Source organism: Oenanthe melanoleuca, chromosome 7 (assembly GCF_029582105.1).
Source record: "Oenanthe melanoleuca isolate GR-GAL-2019-014 chromosome 7, OMel1.0, whole genome shotgun sequence".
Lineage (NCBI taxonomy): Eukaryota > Metazoa > Chordata > Aves > Passeriformes > Muscicapidae > Oenanthe > Oenanthe melanoleuca.
Window position 1 is genome coordinate 3,258,654 of NC_079341.1, and position 13,497 is coordinate 3,272,150.

The 13,497-nt window shown below is 47.4% G+C and overlaps 1 protein-coding gene across 1 annotated transcript in view; it reads left to right on the forward strand.

Annotated features, from left to right (window-relative positions):
• ABCA12 (ATP binding cassette subfamily A member 12) overlaps positions 1-13,497 on the forward strand; it is a 76,037-nt gene that overhangs the window by 53,329 nt on the left and 9,211 nt on the right. Inside the window, exons 36-45 of the mRNA XM_056496706.1 lie at positions 448-700; positions 1,732-1,818; positions 2,595-2,688; positions 3,852-3,979; positions 4,725-4,812; positions 5,275-5,380; positions 8,994-9,048; positions 9,724-9,901; positions 11,884-11,999; positions 12,725-12,884. Of these exons, the coding sequence (XP_056352681.1) occupies positions 448-700; positions 1,732-1,818; positions 2,595-2,688; positions 3,852-3,979; positions 4,725-4,812; positions 5,275-5,380; positions 8,994-9,048; positions 9,724-9,901; positions 11,884-11,999; positions 12,725-12,884 (1,265 nt within the window). The remainder of the gene's footprint in view (positions 1-447; positions 701-1,731; positions 1,819-2,594; positions 2,689-3,851; positions 3,980-4,724; positions 4,813-5,274; positions 5,381-8,993; positions 9,049-9,723; positions 9,902-11,883; positions 12,000-12,724; positions 12,885-13,497) is intronic.

A 13,497-nucleotide genomic window follows, 5' to 3' on the forward strand; every position in this document is an offset into this window, starting at 1 on the left:
TCTAGTTCTAAGAGGTAAGAGAGCAAAGTAAGAGAAGGAAGTAAGAGAGTGAAGTAAGAGAGTGATTTTCCCTTTACAATATAGTAAATCTTCTTCTATGTTGAATATTCTAACTTCCACTAACCAGTCTAATAGAAATACAAATCTTATAACATTTACATACAGCCTCTAAGAATCATTACATTACCATAATATGTTATACTTTAAACCCTAAAAACTACTCTTTGGGCCCCTTCTGCCAAGCTAGCAGGGTCTTCTTCAACCTTTGAACCACTGTTCTATCAAGAGGGGATTACTTTTGGCCAGCTATCCTATTGTCTCCTGGTTATTTACTAACTGAGGTTTGGTATCTCAAAGACGGCTTTCATTTCAACCTCCCTTACGGCTTCCATATTCCATATTAACCTTTTGCTGGGCAGCCCTGTTGATAAGGTTTTCCTGGTTCAGACCAGCTGCTGATCAGGTCCAAGAGCCTGCGGGGCTTGCCGCTGCTGCTGAAGAGAAGCTCGGCGCTCGTGGTCAAGCGCTGCCACCACACGCGGCGCGACGCGCGCGGCTTCGTCGCCCAGGTCATCCTGCCCGTGCTCTTCGTCACCGCTGCCATGGGCCTGGGCACGCTGAGGACCAAGGAGACTGAGTACCCCGAGCTGCTGCTGTCCCCCTCCCTGTACGGCACGGCCGACCAGGCTGATTTCTTTGGGTGAGTGCCGCTCCCGCCCGCCCTGGGCGCAGAGCCCTTGGTTCAGGGTTATTGCTGGGCACAGACACGTAGTTATGATGTTCCCTCTTCATCTTTTATGACACAGCTTGGCTCAGACCAGAAAGCTTCAGAAAAGCAACCTCTCACTTTAAGTGTGAAATGTCCGAGGAATGTTCTTGGTTCTCTTAATACGTGCATTTATGTTCCTCCCCCAATGTGGAATGAGGTTCCCATGTTGCCTCCAACATTAGGATCAAGTTCTATCCATCTTGTCAGCATTGCCCTCCTCTCTGGATGTGCTTTCCTGGCCAGGCCCTGCTGGTCCAAGGCGCACAAGCAATTGGAAGAGCATGTGCTTTTCCAGGATCATTGAGATGTCACCATTATTTCATTCTCCTTAAAAATCCTGTTACCAAAACAACTATAATTGGTGCCATTCAGTTTTCATGTTGTGAGCTCCTTTCTTTCTCCAGTAATTTTCAGCTTTAAGTCAGAATTATAAAATTTAGCTCTAAAGCCATCTGCTCTAGGTGTTCTTCCCAGCATTCCTCATACCTTTCCACTTCAGTCCTGCTAGATGGGGGAATGAGCCAGAGCTGCATGTCCAAGCCCTCTGTTCCCAATGTTCCCTGCTCCTCCTTTTGGATGATTGCTGGAGAGCTGGGGCAGAACCAAGGACAATCTTCTTGAATGGTCAAAACCAAGTGGAAGTCACGGATGAGAGACCTGATTGAGACAGGGCTGCAAGCAAATTGCAAGTGGATTCTTTCTCCCCTTAAAGAGAATCTTGATTGTCCAAAAGCATCCTGCTTGGATCTAGAGGCAGCAAATCCCTGGTGTAGCTGAGGTTATGAGGGCTCCTTTTAAACCTGTGTGAGTGTCCTCACGTACTGCATGTCCTTCAGTGCTGCCTCCACAAATACTCAATTATTCAACATCTTAAATCCTGTTTCACTGAAACACAGTTTTCCTCTGCATGGTGGCAGTGGAATTCTTTGAACCTTTTCCTGTTTTTCTTTGTTAAATCTTAGGAATTTTAATGAAACCACAGCTGCTTTAGTTTCTTCGATGCTGGCTTTCCCTGGGACGGATAACACGTGCATGAACGAAAGCAATTCGTAAGTAGCTCTTGGGGTTTTTTCCCACTTGAACTCCAAACCTGCAAGAGAATTGGTGTGACACTATGAGCCATTAGACCTTAATAACCATCTTTGATCATTGGCAGAATTCTCATGCATTGCACTCCTGCATTATTAGGAGTGATAAGGAAGCAGCTTTGGTGGTGGCAGGATGAAAACGAGCAATTCTCCTCACTGGGAAGTGGTGCCTGCCATCCCAATAATTCCAATTATAATGTGAGATGTGAGCCCACACAGCAAGCTCTCAGCACTGTGTTTGTTACCTCTATCTAGAAGCTGTGCCATGAGGGCTGGTTTGTTTTGGGCTTTGCAGTTAAATTCTCAGGGTGGTAAAATCCTGGGCAGACTTGAATGCTCATGCAGGCAAATATTTACCCTGGGTGTTTGCAGGCAATACAGCTCATCACAACAGCACACGGGGATTGCCACAACAATAGCCCTTATTTCTGGGCTGGTTTTTGGCCTCTGAGTGCCAACTCCTTGCACTGTCTGCTGTAGGAGTGAAGTGGTGCCTGGATTCCATCTGAGAGCTGATGAATCCAGGCTCAGGAAGAGCAGGGAGGGCTCTCAGCCAAGGGGCACAGGAGGCAGCAGGAGGCTGGGGATTCCCTGAGCCACCCAGAGCTGACAAGAAGCTCTGCTTTTCTGCTGGAGCTGCTCAACTGCCAGCCTTGCTGTCATTAAACATGACAGCAATTAGCTTGGTTTGCACACCTGAGCACAGAGAGCTCAGAGGAAAACATGTTCCTTTTCAGGCAGTGTTTAACAGAGGACATGCTTGGCCAGTGGATTACCAGTGGAAACCAGAGAACTAAGTATTCTGCCTGCAACTGCACAGATGGCATCCAGGTAACTTGGAAAAACCCAGAAGTGAGTGGGCTTTGGGGATAACTGGGGGCCTTGTTTGTTGGGAGTGATTTTATGGGCTGGCATGGTGCTAATGGGGACTCAGCATTCCAAATCCTCCTGTCTCTCTTTGGCCTTGTTGAATTTGTACACTGGATAGCCAGTTTGGGGACAGGAAAGGAAACAGCATCCTCAGAAAATTCCCACCCTGACATCCCTGCCTTGCTCCTCGTGGTGGGAAAAGGTTTAATGGTGTTTTGAGTGTTGTGTGATTGTCACCTTTTGACAGAGGTGAGCACGTGTTCAGGAGTAAGATCTTATACAAGCACTGTCACTGTATAAAATCACAGCTACTTTTGATGCTTGCTCTTCAGAATTCAACTTTATGCAGAGTCAGTATCTGCTCCTTGTTCTAAATATTAATGATTAATAATATTAATTATTACAGAGCCAGATATGGGTGCTGCTGAGATTTGCATGCACATGGGGAAAAGGCAGATTCTGCCCCAAGGGTGTTACAGTTTTAATGTTCAATTTGGGCTTGAGCTCTCCTCCCTCCAGTGCTGCTCACCTGACAGCTTTTTTCCATAGCAAATAAACTCATGGCACAATGTGATGCCTTTTAACAGAAAGGATGTACCTAGTTGAACATTTCTAGTCATTCCTTAAAATGCAGCTATTTTTTGCAGTTTTCTGGACATCCACTTAATTTCACATCATTAAAAGTATTGGCATAATTTCTCCAGCTAGTTGGGATAATGTTCAAAGCTGATTCCCACCTCCAGCAGGCACAGGCAGGTGTTCCCCAGCATGGAGGAAGCTATTTTGTGTATTCAGATGAACAGATGCACAATGGGGGGGTCCAGGGCTTTTGTTATGGATGAGCTGAAGGAAGCAGCCAACCTGCTGTCTGGGAGGACACTTCAACCTCACGAAACACTGATGTGACTTTGGCCCTCAGCATGTTAAATTACATATTCAGGACTAATTCAAGGTTTCTCTGAAGCCCAGGAAAACATTTCCAGTGAGTGACAGTAAAGCAGAAACGTAGAGTGTAGCTGCTATGAAATGGAAGATGAGAGTCTAAGGCCACAATCTTGTGCTAATGTGGTGGTTTTTAGTTAAAGCACAAACACTGAAGCTTTTCTTCCTTTGTCTCCCCTCAGACATGTCCACAGACAAACTACACTCCCCCTCACAGAAGGACATTCTCCACAAGGACACTTTACAACCTGACAGGGCACGATGTGGAGACTTACATCCTGGCCACCACCAAGGACTTCCTGCAGAAAAGGTACAGCACAAACTGCCCTCCCTCTCTGCTCAGGACATCCCACACCTTCACATCCCCTCTGCCTGCAGGGCTGGCACTGCAGTAGGGGTTGAGAATCTGGTGAAAAAGTGGAGCTAAAGTGTCCTGCAGTCATGGAAAAAAGATAAAGGCTCTGCAAGTGATCATAGCAGATCACAGCCTTAGGGTAGCATGTCAATCACCTGGCATGTTGGGGCTGGATCTGCTGACAAGCCTTTGTCTGGCTCAGAAGCCTTTAAAAAGAGGAAAATCTGACACAGCCTGTCATGAGGCAAACCCTGGGGGGAGATTTTTCCTCCAGGTTTGATTCTCTGAAGAGTCTCACTTGAAGGAGCACATCCATTGCAGTGAGAGCAGAGTCTGAGCATTTCCTGGGGCTCTGGTGGGTCTGGGCTTTGCCAGGCAGGACATGTGTGCAGCTGCCACTGATCAGCTCATCTCCTGGCTCAGAAGCAGCAGCTCACCCCAGAGTGGCAGGCACACAGCTCAGGAGCCCACAGGGCTCCAGGATCTTCCTCAAATGGAGGTTTTCAGCAGTTTTGGGACACTGCTGCCAAGCTTCTGGGGGTTTTCCCCCCAAAGAAAGGCTCCCACAGGAGAAGTGGCTTGGTCTCATGCTGGGATAAGCTCTCTGAAGTCTGGGATTGCCTGGGGGGCAGTGCCCCATCCAAGGAATCAGAGCTTTGGGATGAGGGCAGCAATGCATTTCCCTCTGGTTTTCACTCAGGTATGGAGGCTGGAGCTTTGGGCTGCCTTTGACAGCAGATCTGCAGTTTGACATCAGGCCAGTGCCCCCCAACAGAACACTGACTAAGGTAACCAACCTCCACCTGCTCATCCTGGCATGGGAACTGTGGGACTCAGCAGAAGTGATGTCAGGCTCATGGGTATTCCAAAAAAAGAAAGCAAAACCCCCTGAAATCTGCAGCTTGGCACGACAAAGATGACTTGCAGTTCATTTTCTTTTCTCTCCCCATTCTTCTTTATTGGTCTCACTTCTCTGGCTGGCAGGAGGCAATTTTTCTGCTGTCATAATTTTATTATACAGAGGTGAAGAGATCAATTAGTAGCAGCTTTATCTCATGAGGGGATGTATGTACCATAACAAGGGCTGGCTGATGCATTCTGATATGCCCATTTCTCTGGTTCAGCTCAGAGAAAATGTTGGAAAGCACCAGGAATGAAACCTGAGGTAGTTTGCACAAGTGAAGCAGGACAAACCAACATGTTGTCAGTAATAACTCCCAAATTCAATTCAATTTCTCCATTGTGTGCAGGTGTGGTACAATCCTGAGGGTTATCACAGCCTCCCAGCCTATCTGAACAGCTTGAACAACTTCATTCTTCGAGCCAACTTGCCAAAAAATGACACTTCCAGATATGGTAAGTGTCCCTTTACATAAGCAGATAACTTCTCCCCTTCAGAGGGATATCCTGGTTCTGCTGAAATCAATGACAACACTTACCTTGACTTCAATGAGGCCATTTCTTTATTCACTGTTCTGCAATTCCTTTCAAAACAGAATTGAAAAGCATGAATAAATCACAAAGTCCATTTGTCTTAGTCAGAGGCTCAGGGGAGCTGGACAGAGAGGACCCCAGCTCCTACATAAAATGGTTCATCTGAGAAATGCCAGCATTGCTGTTTGATTTATTGCCTCTCATGTGGCACTGGAAGGGCTGTCTCTTGATAGGTGCCCATTAGTTATGCAGAGAAAAGCTCTAGGTCATCTCCAAGGGTGGGTTAGATTAGGAAATTTTAACATGTCACCCTCTTGCTGAGAGCAGCCCAGGGTGTGTGGGCATCTGTGTGTCTGGGTTTGAGTGAGACTGGGGAGGGTGAGATTAATGAGAAATGTAGTTTTCAGCTGTGTTTTCCTCTGACACCTGAAATACACAGATCCAAGGAGGGCTGAGGGCCCATTTGGGGTCCTCATAGCTTCTCCTGGATAACACACTTGTCCTGGTTTGAAGGACAGGTGTCTGCCAATAAAGGCAGAAACTTCTCTTTGAAATGGAGAATGTAAACCCCCTCCCCCCAAATTATTATTATAATTTTGAAATTAAGGGGCTCTCAGGCAAAGATATGGAAATTAGCAATAACAGTCCTTTACTGGGAAAATTAAACTAGAAATACAGTATTGCAAAGAACAATCCCAAAACACTGCCAGAGTCAGAATCCAAGCTGACACCCGTCAGTCAGTCAGGGTGTTGGCACAGTCCCATTCAATGGTGGCTGCATCCTCCTGCAGTGGCAGATGTGGTTCAGCTGGAGCAGTGCTCCTGGAGAAGGTGCAGTTTTCCTCTGAAGGTGCAGGGATGATGTGGAAAGGTCTGGCTTTCCTCTGGAATCCAGTGGAAAGAAGGTCCCTTGGTGTCCAAAATCTCAGTTTTTATCTGGGTAGGAAAGGCTTGGCTGCTCCCCTGGCTGGAGCATCTCCCAGTGGGATGATGGAATTTTATCAGTCACACAGTGGGACTGAATGGGCCAGCAGCAGATGAAATCTTCCTGGAGGGAGGATGGGCTGTGGAAAAGATAAAGATGATTGCCCAGCTGGTTTAAAGATGGCCCATTAGCAGATAATATGTGCCAGGAGATCAGGGTCACTGCCCCACCCGGCTCAACAGATGGGGACAGAACACACATTGCTGGGCACATCAACCCAGCACAGCACTGCAGCAACCAAATTCCTGCTGGCAAACCAGGGCACCTGCCCTGCCCTTTGCAGTTCAGCCCTTTCAAGGTGCAGTGTGGGCACAAACCTGTCTGCAGGTGTGTCTGCAGAGAGGGCCAGGCTGCAGAGACAGGAGAGAGATTTATACTGAGAACTCTTACACAGAGATTTCTGGGCTCTCTCAAGAGCAGCAATTGTGTGCAGAAACACCCTCCTGATTGACTTTGTTGGCCAAGCAGTGCCCTTCCAGCCATGTCCTGCCCTGCCCACCTCAGAGGGCTGCTGTCCCTGGTGACACAGGGACTGTGGCAGCGTCTCTTGGCTCACAGGACGTGTCTGGATGGGGCTGTGAGGGAGCCAGGCTTGAAGCTTTGAGTGTGACACCCTGAATTCCAGCAGCAGCAGATGCTGATCACAGGTGGCCCCAGCCTGTGCTGCTTCCCAGCTCACACCTCTGCACCAAAACTCCCCTCACAGACAGTGACAGCAGAGCCTTGTCCTGGCTCTCCCCTCTGGGGTTTGCAGTGTGCCCTCAGCTCTCACATCACAGAGCTGCAGCCTGGCTGCTGAGAGAGGAGACCCAGAGCAGCTGAATTATTGAGCAGTGAAGCTCCTTGCCCTGTCTCTCTATTCCCAACACAGGCTGTAGCAAGAGCAAAGGCAGGAATCTTGTGAACAGCCAGAAAGTTTTCTCAGGGAAAGTTTTTACACCAGCAAAACAGCAATTTTCAGGGGGAAAGAATAGCAAGAATTTTTGGAAAGAAATGCTTAGCAGTAAATGACCAGACAGACAATTGCCTGCTTCCCACTAATCATCCAAGCCAGAGAAGGGGAGAAATAAAATAAAATTATTGGAGGTGGAGTAAATCCAGCCTGCAGTACAACTGAAGGCATGTTCTGTGGGGGAACTCCTGGCAGCTCCGTCGAGTTCTTGTTGTGACAAATAAATGATGGTTTAAGAACCACTGAAATGGCCAGAGAAAAGTGTGTTGTCACTTCAGCAGTCAGAAAGAGGTTTAGACTGGGTATATTTTTAAAAAAAATACATAAAAAGCTTTTTACCCTGTCACTAAGCAAGCCATAATAGCTTTTGACTTATGTATATTGTGCTTTCTCTTCTCTCAATCCCAGCTAACAAAAAAGGAGGAAGCATTGAAATGGAAATTTTGACTTCTAGCCTAAGCTCCAGTAAAGGAAAATGGCTTTATAGTGAAGTATTAACAGATTAGACAGGCAGTATCTTTCTTTCTCTCTCTCTTCCATTTGGAGAGGGGAAACATTTCCTGGCTGTTTGTATGGTTTTATCAGCAGTCCAAGATTTTAATCCCATTTCTCTCACTGACAAGACTAAGGTTTTGTTGTTTTGGTTTTTTTTTTCTCCAAAATTAATTTCTGATTAAATCCTCCCTTTCAAATTCATTTGCTCAGCATGGCATTTGGTCAGCTAAACCCTCTGGCTCCTCCCTTCTTGTTCCCCTGTCAGAGTGCCCATTCTTAAAGAAAATTACCCAGAATAGCTCTTCATCACATCATTCCTAAGGTCTGGCTGTGAGGAGTTTAAGTTCCACAGGTGGCATGGTCTGGAAAACCTCTGGATTTAAGAGCAGCTGGAGGTCCCCCAGCACCCCCTGAGGCATTTACTTGGGTGCCAAAATATGAATTGAGAACCTCATTTTTAGGCACATAAATATGGGAGCCCTTTCTCAGGTTCTGGAGTCTCAGAGACTGGGCTGCATCCTGGTGGGACCAAGGCAGTTGCAGTTGCAGTTTGGGCCTGACACAAACCCCTTTTTAATGGATTTTTTTGGGAAAACATCACAGAGGACTTACCAGTGTGATAATTAGATTTTTGCTAGTAACTTCCAGCAAAATGCTTTTTTGTGTGTTTGTTTTCTAGCTTTTTAAGACAGAATAGTTCAGAATTAACTCACTGCCACACTGGGGGCAAAAGTGTCTGTAGCTTAGGTGGAATTCTGCTCTCACCTCCAGATCCCATATGGAGAAAGACATTTATCACAGGCAGGTAGCAGTTATGGAGAAGGGCAGCAGGGAAAAACTTGTTCCTGGTGATAAAAGAGCAAATGGAATGAGGGTTTGGATTTCAGATCTGCTGTGCAGCCAGGTGAAATCCTAGGAAAAATGAGAAGGCTCAGAATTCTGCCCAAGATCACACAGAGATGACAGAGCAGAAACACACTACACACTTTGGATCTGCTTTTCTTCTCTCTCAGTTTTCTATGTTATTGTCAATATCAGGAACTGATGAAGGAAGCTTTAATGGACACATTTTCAATTTCTTTTTTTTTTTTTTTTCCCCATAGGTATTTTCTTATCAGCTCACCCATATCCTGGAGGACAGAGTCAAGAACAAGTAATGTAAGAAGATTCATTTGGCTGATGCCTGAATTCTTTAGCTTTAGAAGGAGCAAACCAGCTTATTGGAAACCATAAACCAGCCTGAATTGCTGGATCTCTTTCTCCAAGTGATGAAACTGTTCTTGCTTGTGTTCATTCCCTCTGTACATTATTAGTGTACAGAGCTGGGGATTCCTGTGAGGGTTTTTTCTGCAGGATCTCATGGAGATCTGGAGGTCACAGTTACAGCCTCACACATTTATATGCTTGAGAATAATAATAATAATAATAATAATAATAATTGTAATAATAATAATTTCCTTTTGGCCCCTCCACTCCATGCTGGAGTCCAGCACCACAGCTCAGTGCTGTGAGTCCCTTTTGCTGGGCATCATTGCCATCAGCAAAGGGAGCAAAGAAAGGAAGAAATTCTCCTCTGTGAGGGTGGTGAAGTGTCCCAGGCCAGGTTGGACAGGACTTGGAGCAACCTGGGTTAGTGGAAAGTGTCTCTGCCCATGGCAGGGGGTGGAATTGGATGGGTTTTGAGGTCCCTTCCAGCCCCAAACCATCCAGGATTATCAAGGATGCTGTCCCAGAATCAGGACCTTACTGCTTCTGAGCTCTGACCAAGCCTCACACTGAGGGAAATCTGCCACTTTCACTCACCAAACTCATCTTTCTGCCCTTTTCTCCCAGGCTCAACAGCTTACTGGACATCATAGTGTCCATGTCTGTTTTGGTGGGCTACTCCATCACCACAGCAAGCTTTGTGCTCTACATGGTCAAGGAGCACCAAACCAAAGCCAAGCAGCTGCAGCACATTTCAGGCATTGGGATGACAACCTACTGGGTGACCAACTTCATTTATGATCTGGTAAATAATTCACATTCCTAAATGCACCAGGAGGAGCATCACACAGCACAGGGGGATAAAAAAAAAAATCTTTATTTAAAATTGGTTGCCTAGACTTATTGCTACCAAGAGTGTTATGTAGTAATTGTTCTCTGAGGCATTGGGGACGATGAAACGTGAACTGCAGCGCTGGATTCTGCTAAGCAAAGACATCCCTGCTCTCTGGAGTGTGTAAAACACCCAGCACATTTACACAGCAGCAGCACAGAGCAGGCTGCAGCTTGATCTCCATCCCAGCAGCCAGCTGCTCCTGCAGGGCTGGGTCTGCTGCCACCCAGGCTCCACAAATCTGGGGTGAGGCTTTGGGGCTGGAGGCTACAGCCAGTCTGGGAGCCCTGGCAGGGGCAGCAGCAGCATCTCACAGCTGACACAGCCCTGCTGGGCAGAAACCCATCTCAGCATTACAGAATGCTGTCTGTAAGAGTCTGTGTTATGAGGTTTTTGAGCCAAGGAAAGCTCCAAATGCAGCCTTGCAGGAGCTGAGCAGTTCCTTTTCACAGTGCTGCATGGATGTACCTTGTTGAGCTCCCAGCATTGTGCTGCACTCCCGTGTTCCTCCTGAAGTTGTTTCCTTCTGGAGTTAAGTTTCCTCTTGTTGCAGAGGGTTAATGGCACTGCTGGAAAGCATTGCTGGGCCAAGAGGGAAAATGAAATGTCTGTAGGCTGAAGTGCTTTGTGTCTTCTGCACTCCCTGTGGTGCAGGGTGCCAGACCATCCCTCAGGGAATGGGGCAGTGCAGCCAAGCTCAGCTCCTGAGCCTGGGGTGACCAGCTCCACCTATCCCACAGATTTCTGTTCATGCACATCTGCAAGTGCCTAAAATCCCAGGGATTCCATTGCTTCCTGAAAACAGGAAATCTTCACAGACACTTGGGTGACCAGCCCTCTTTGGTGCAGGGAGGACTAAGGGCTGAGATCCCATGGGGAATATGAGCCAGAAGTGCCTGCCTGGAGGGGCTGATGAGAGCAGGCTGCAGCACAGGGATGCTCTGAACTGCAGGAGGATCCCAAGGCAGCAGCACAGGGATCCCTGAACTGCAGGAGGGCTGGAAGGGATCCCAAGGCAGCAGCACAGGGATCCCTGAACTGCAGGAGGGCTGGAAGGGATCCCAAGGCAGCAGCACAGGGATCCCTGAACTGCAGGAGGGCTGGAAGGGATCCCAAGGCAGCAGCACAGGGATCCCTGCCCTGCAGGAGGGCTGGAATGGATCCCAAGGCAGCAGCACAGGGATCCCCTGAACTGCAGGATAGGAGGAAGGGATCCCAAGGCAGCAGCACAGGGATCCCTGTCCTGCAGGAAGGGATCCCGTGGCAGCAGCACAGGGATGCTCTGCCCCGAAGGAGGGCTGGAAGGGATCCCAAGGCAGTGTGGCCCCAGCACAGCAGGGAGGGTGGAGCAGCCTGTGCTGCCTGCCTGCTCCAACACTGCATATTTGTAAATCAGCCTGTGGAAAATCCCCGGAGTCCTTGCACAGTCAGGATTCAGCGGGCTGAAACTAATCCAGCGCTCTCGGCAACTTGATATTTCTCAGTGAATCCCTGGCAGTAAATTCTGCTAAATCCCCAGGCTGGGGAAGGGAGGATGCTCTCCAGGCAGACATTTGGTTGGTCTCTGGCTTGACTCAAGACTATAAAGACTAGATTTACAGGGCACAATGAAGTGGTCTGACTGCAAGGCTAACAGAAAACCCAAAGGGGTATTTTTCACTCATAACCTTTTTTTAAGGTACTTCCTGCCCACAGTCCTCTTTGCCTATTCAAAGAGCCTTTGTGGGAATTCATCTGGGGAGAACTGAGAGCCCACCTGTGTTTGGTTTCCCTTAGAAAAACCAAGGTGCATTTGTGGGACCAGATTCAGTCCTGGCATCGTTTCTGCTGTGTTGTTGTAGGAAGGTGTTTCAGAGCTGTTGTCCTAGTAACATCTTCTCAATATCATTTTGCAGGTACTTTTTATGGTCCCAATTGGACTTTCTGTAGGAGTTATTTCAGCCTTCCAGATCCCAGCTTTCTGTAACAACAGTAACTTAGTGGCAGTATTTCTTCTGCTGCTGCTGTTTGGGTAAGTGTGGAGCTTAGTTATTTAAATATCACTGCACAGGGTAAGGAACTAGATCTTGCAGGCTGCTGCAGCCTGAGATCCAGGGGAGGAATAAGTGGAAAATGTGGAATTTCTCTTCAGCATGCCCTTCACAAACAGTGACTGAGTTGCTCCTTCCAGGAGCAGGGAGGTGAAGCACTGTTGTCATGCCTGCTTTATTCAGAGCAAACCCTAGGTGAGGATACAGAAATATTCAAGGTCCCAGCAACAGCCCAAGCTGTAAGCAAATGCTTGCTGACCTCTTGTAAAGTTCAAGAGCATTTTAATATCAGAGAGCAAAATAAACAGCAGTAGCACAATTCTGGAAAACTTAGACAAACTCTTCCTGGCTTTGAATCCTCTTTGTATTCAGGTGGGGTTCCATGTTCAAAGTGTGTATCATAAACCTTTTCTCCAAATTCTGACAGACACAAAGGCATTTTTTCTTTCTTCAAGCTCTGTAAGGTGGAAGTGTAGTTACATGCCAAAACAGAGCTGTTATGTTCCAACTCTGGAAGTGTTCAAAGCCAGGTTGGACAGGGCTTGGAGCAGCCTGATCTGTGGCAGGGGGTGGAACTGGATGGGCTTTAAGCTCTCTTCCAGCTCCAACCATCCAATGATTCTATGTTGTCTGATGTCTTCAGTGGTTTGTTTTCAAAGGAGCCTTTGAGTTACCATGGTTTTCTCTGCACTGCTGGTATTTATAGATATGCATCATTTTCCTGGATGTACCTGCTGGCTGGGTTCTTCAAGGAAACAGGGATGGCCTTCATTGTTTATGTGTGTGTCAACCTGTTCTTCGGCATCAACACCATCATCACCCACTCTGTTGTGTTCCTGCTCTCCCAGGAAAAGGCCACGGACCAGGTAGGAGCCCCACTGGCCCTGACCTGTGGGCACACAGCAGGAGGCTTCTTGTGGGCTTGCTGGCTTTGATCAGGTCTGTGGCAGCTGGACACAGTCACAGGATTTCATCTAGTTCCCTACAGACAGGACGTGAGTCACACACGGACCTTGCTTGTTTGTAAATCTGCACCCCCAGCAAGGAAGGAAATGATGGTGACAGAGGGGAGAATATGAAAAGAGAGAAAACTGAGGACTCTCTTTATAACCACCCTGGTGATGGAAGATGAAAGACAGGAGATGCTTGATAAAAAGATGTTGATGGACACTTCAAGCCATTGCTGAGTTCAGGGAGTGACAGCTGAATGTCACTGCCCTGAGTCTGACGTGCTGCACCAGCTGTCTGTCATTTCAGTCTGTAATGCAGTCATCTTCTCCCTGCAGGGGTGAAAAACAACCCAGAGACAGTGATGATTCCCTAAGTAAAGCCCTCTCTAAAACTGGGAATGGCTGGGGTAAAACCCACACCTTACAATCAGATTTCTTTTTTTATGGAGGGCAATTACAACAGCTGGGTTGGATTTTTCTCTCTATCTGGACAGAGTTTGTTCAGCAACCCCTTGTATTTCAGGGATCT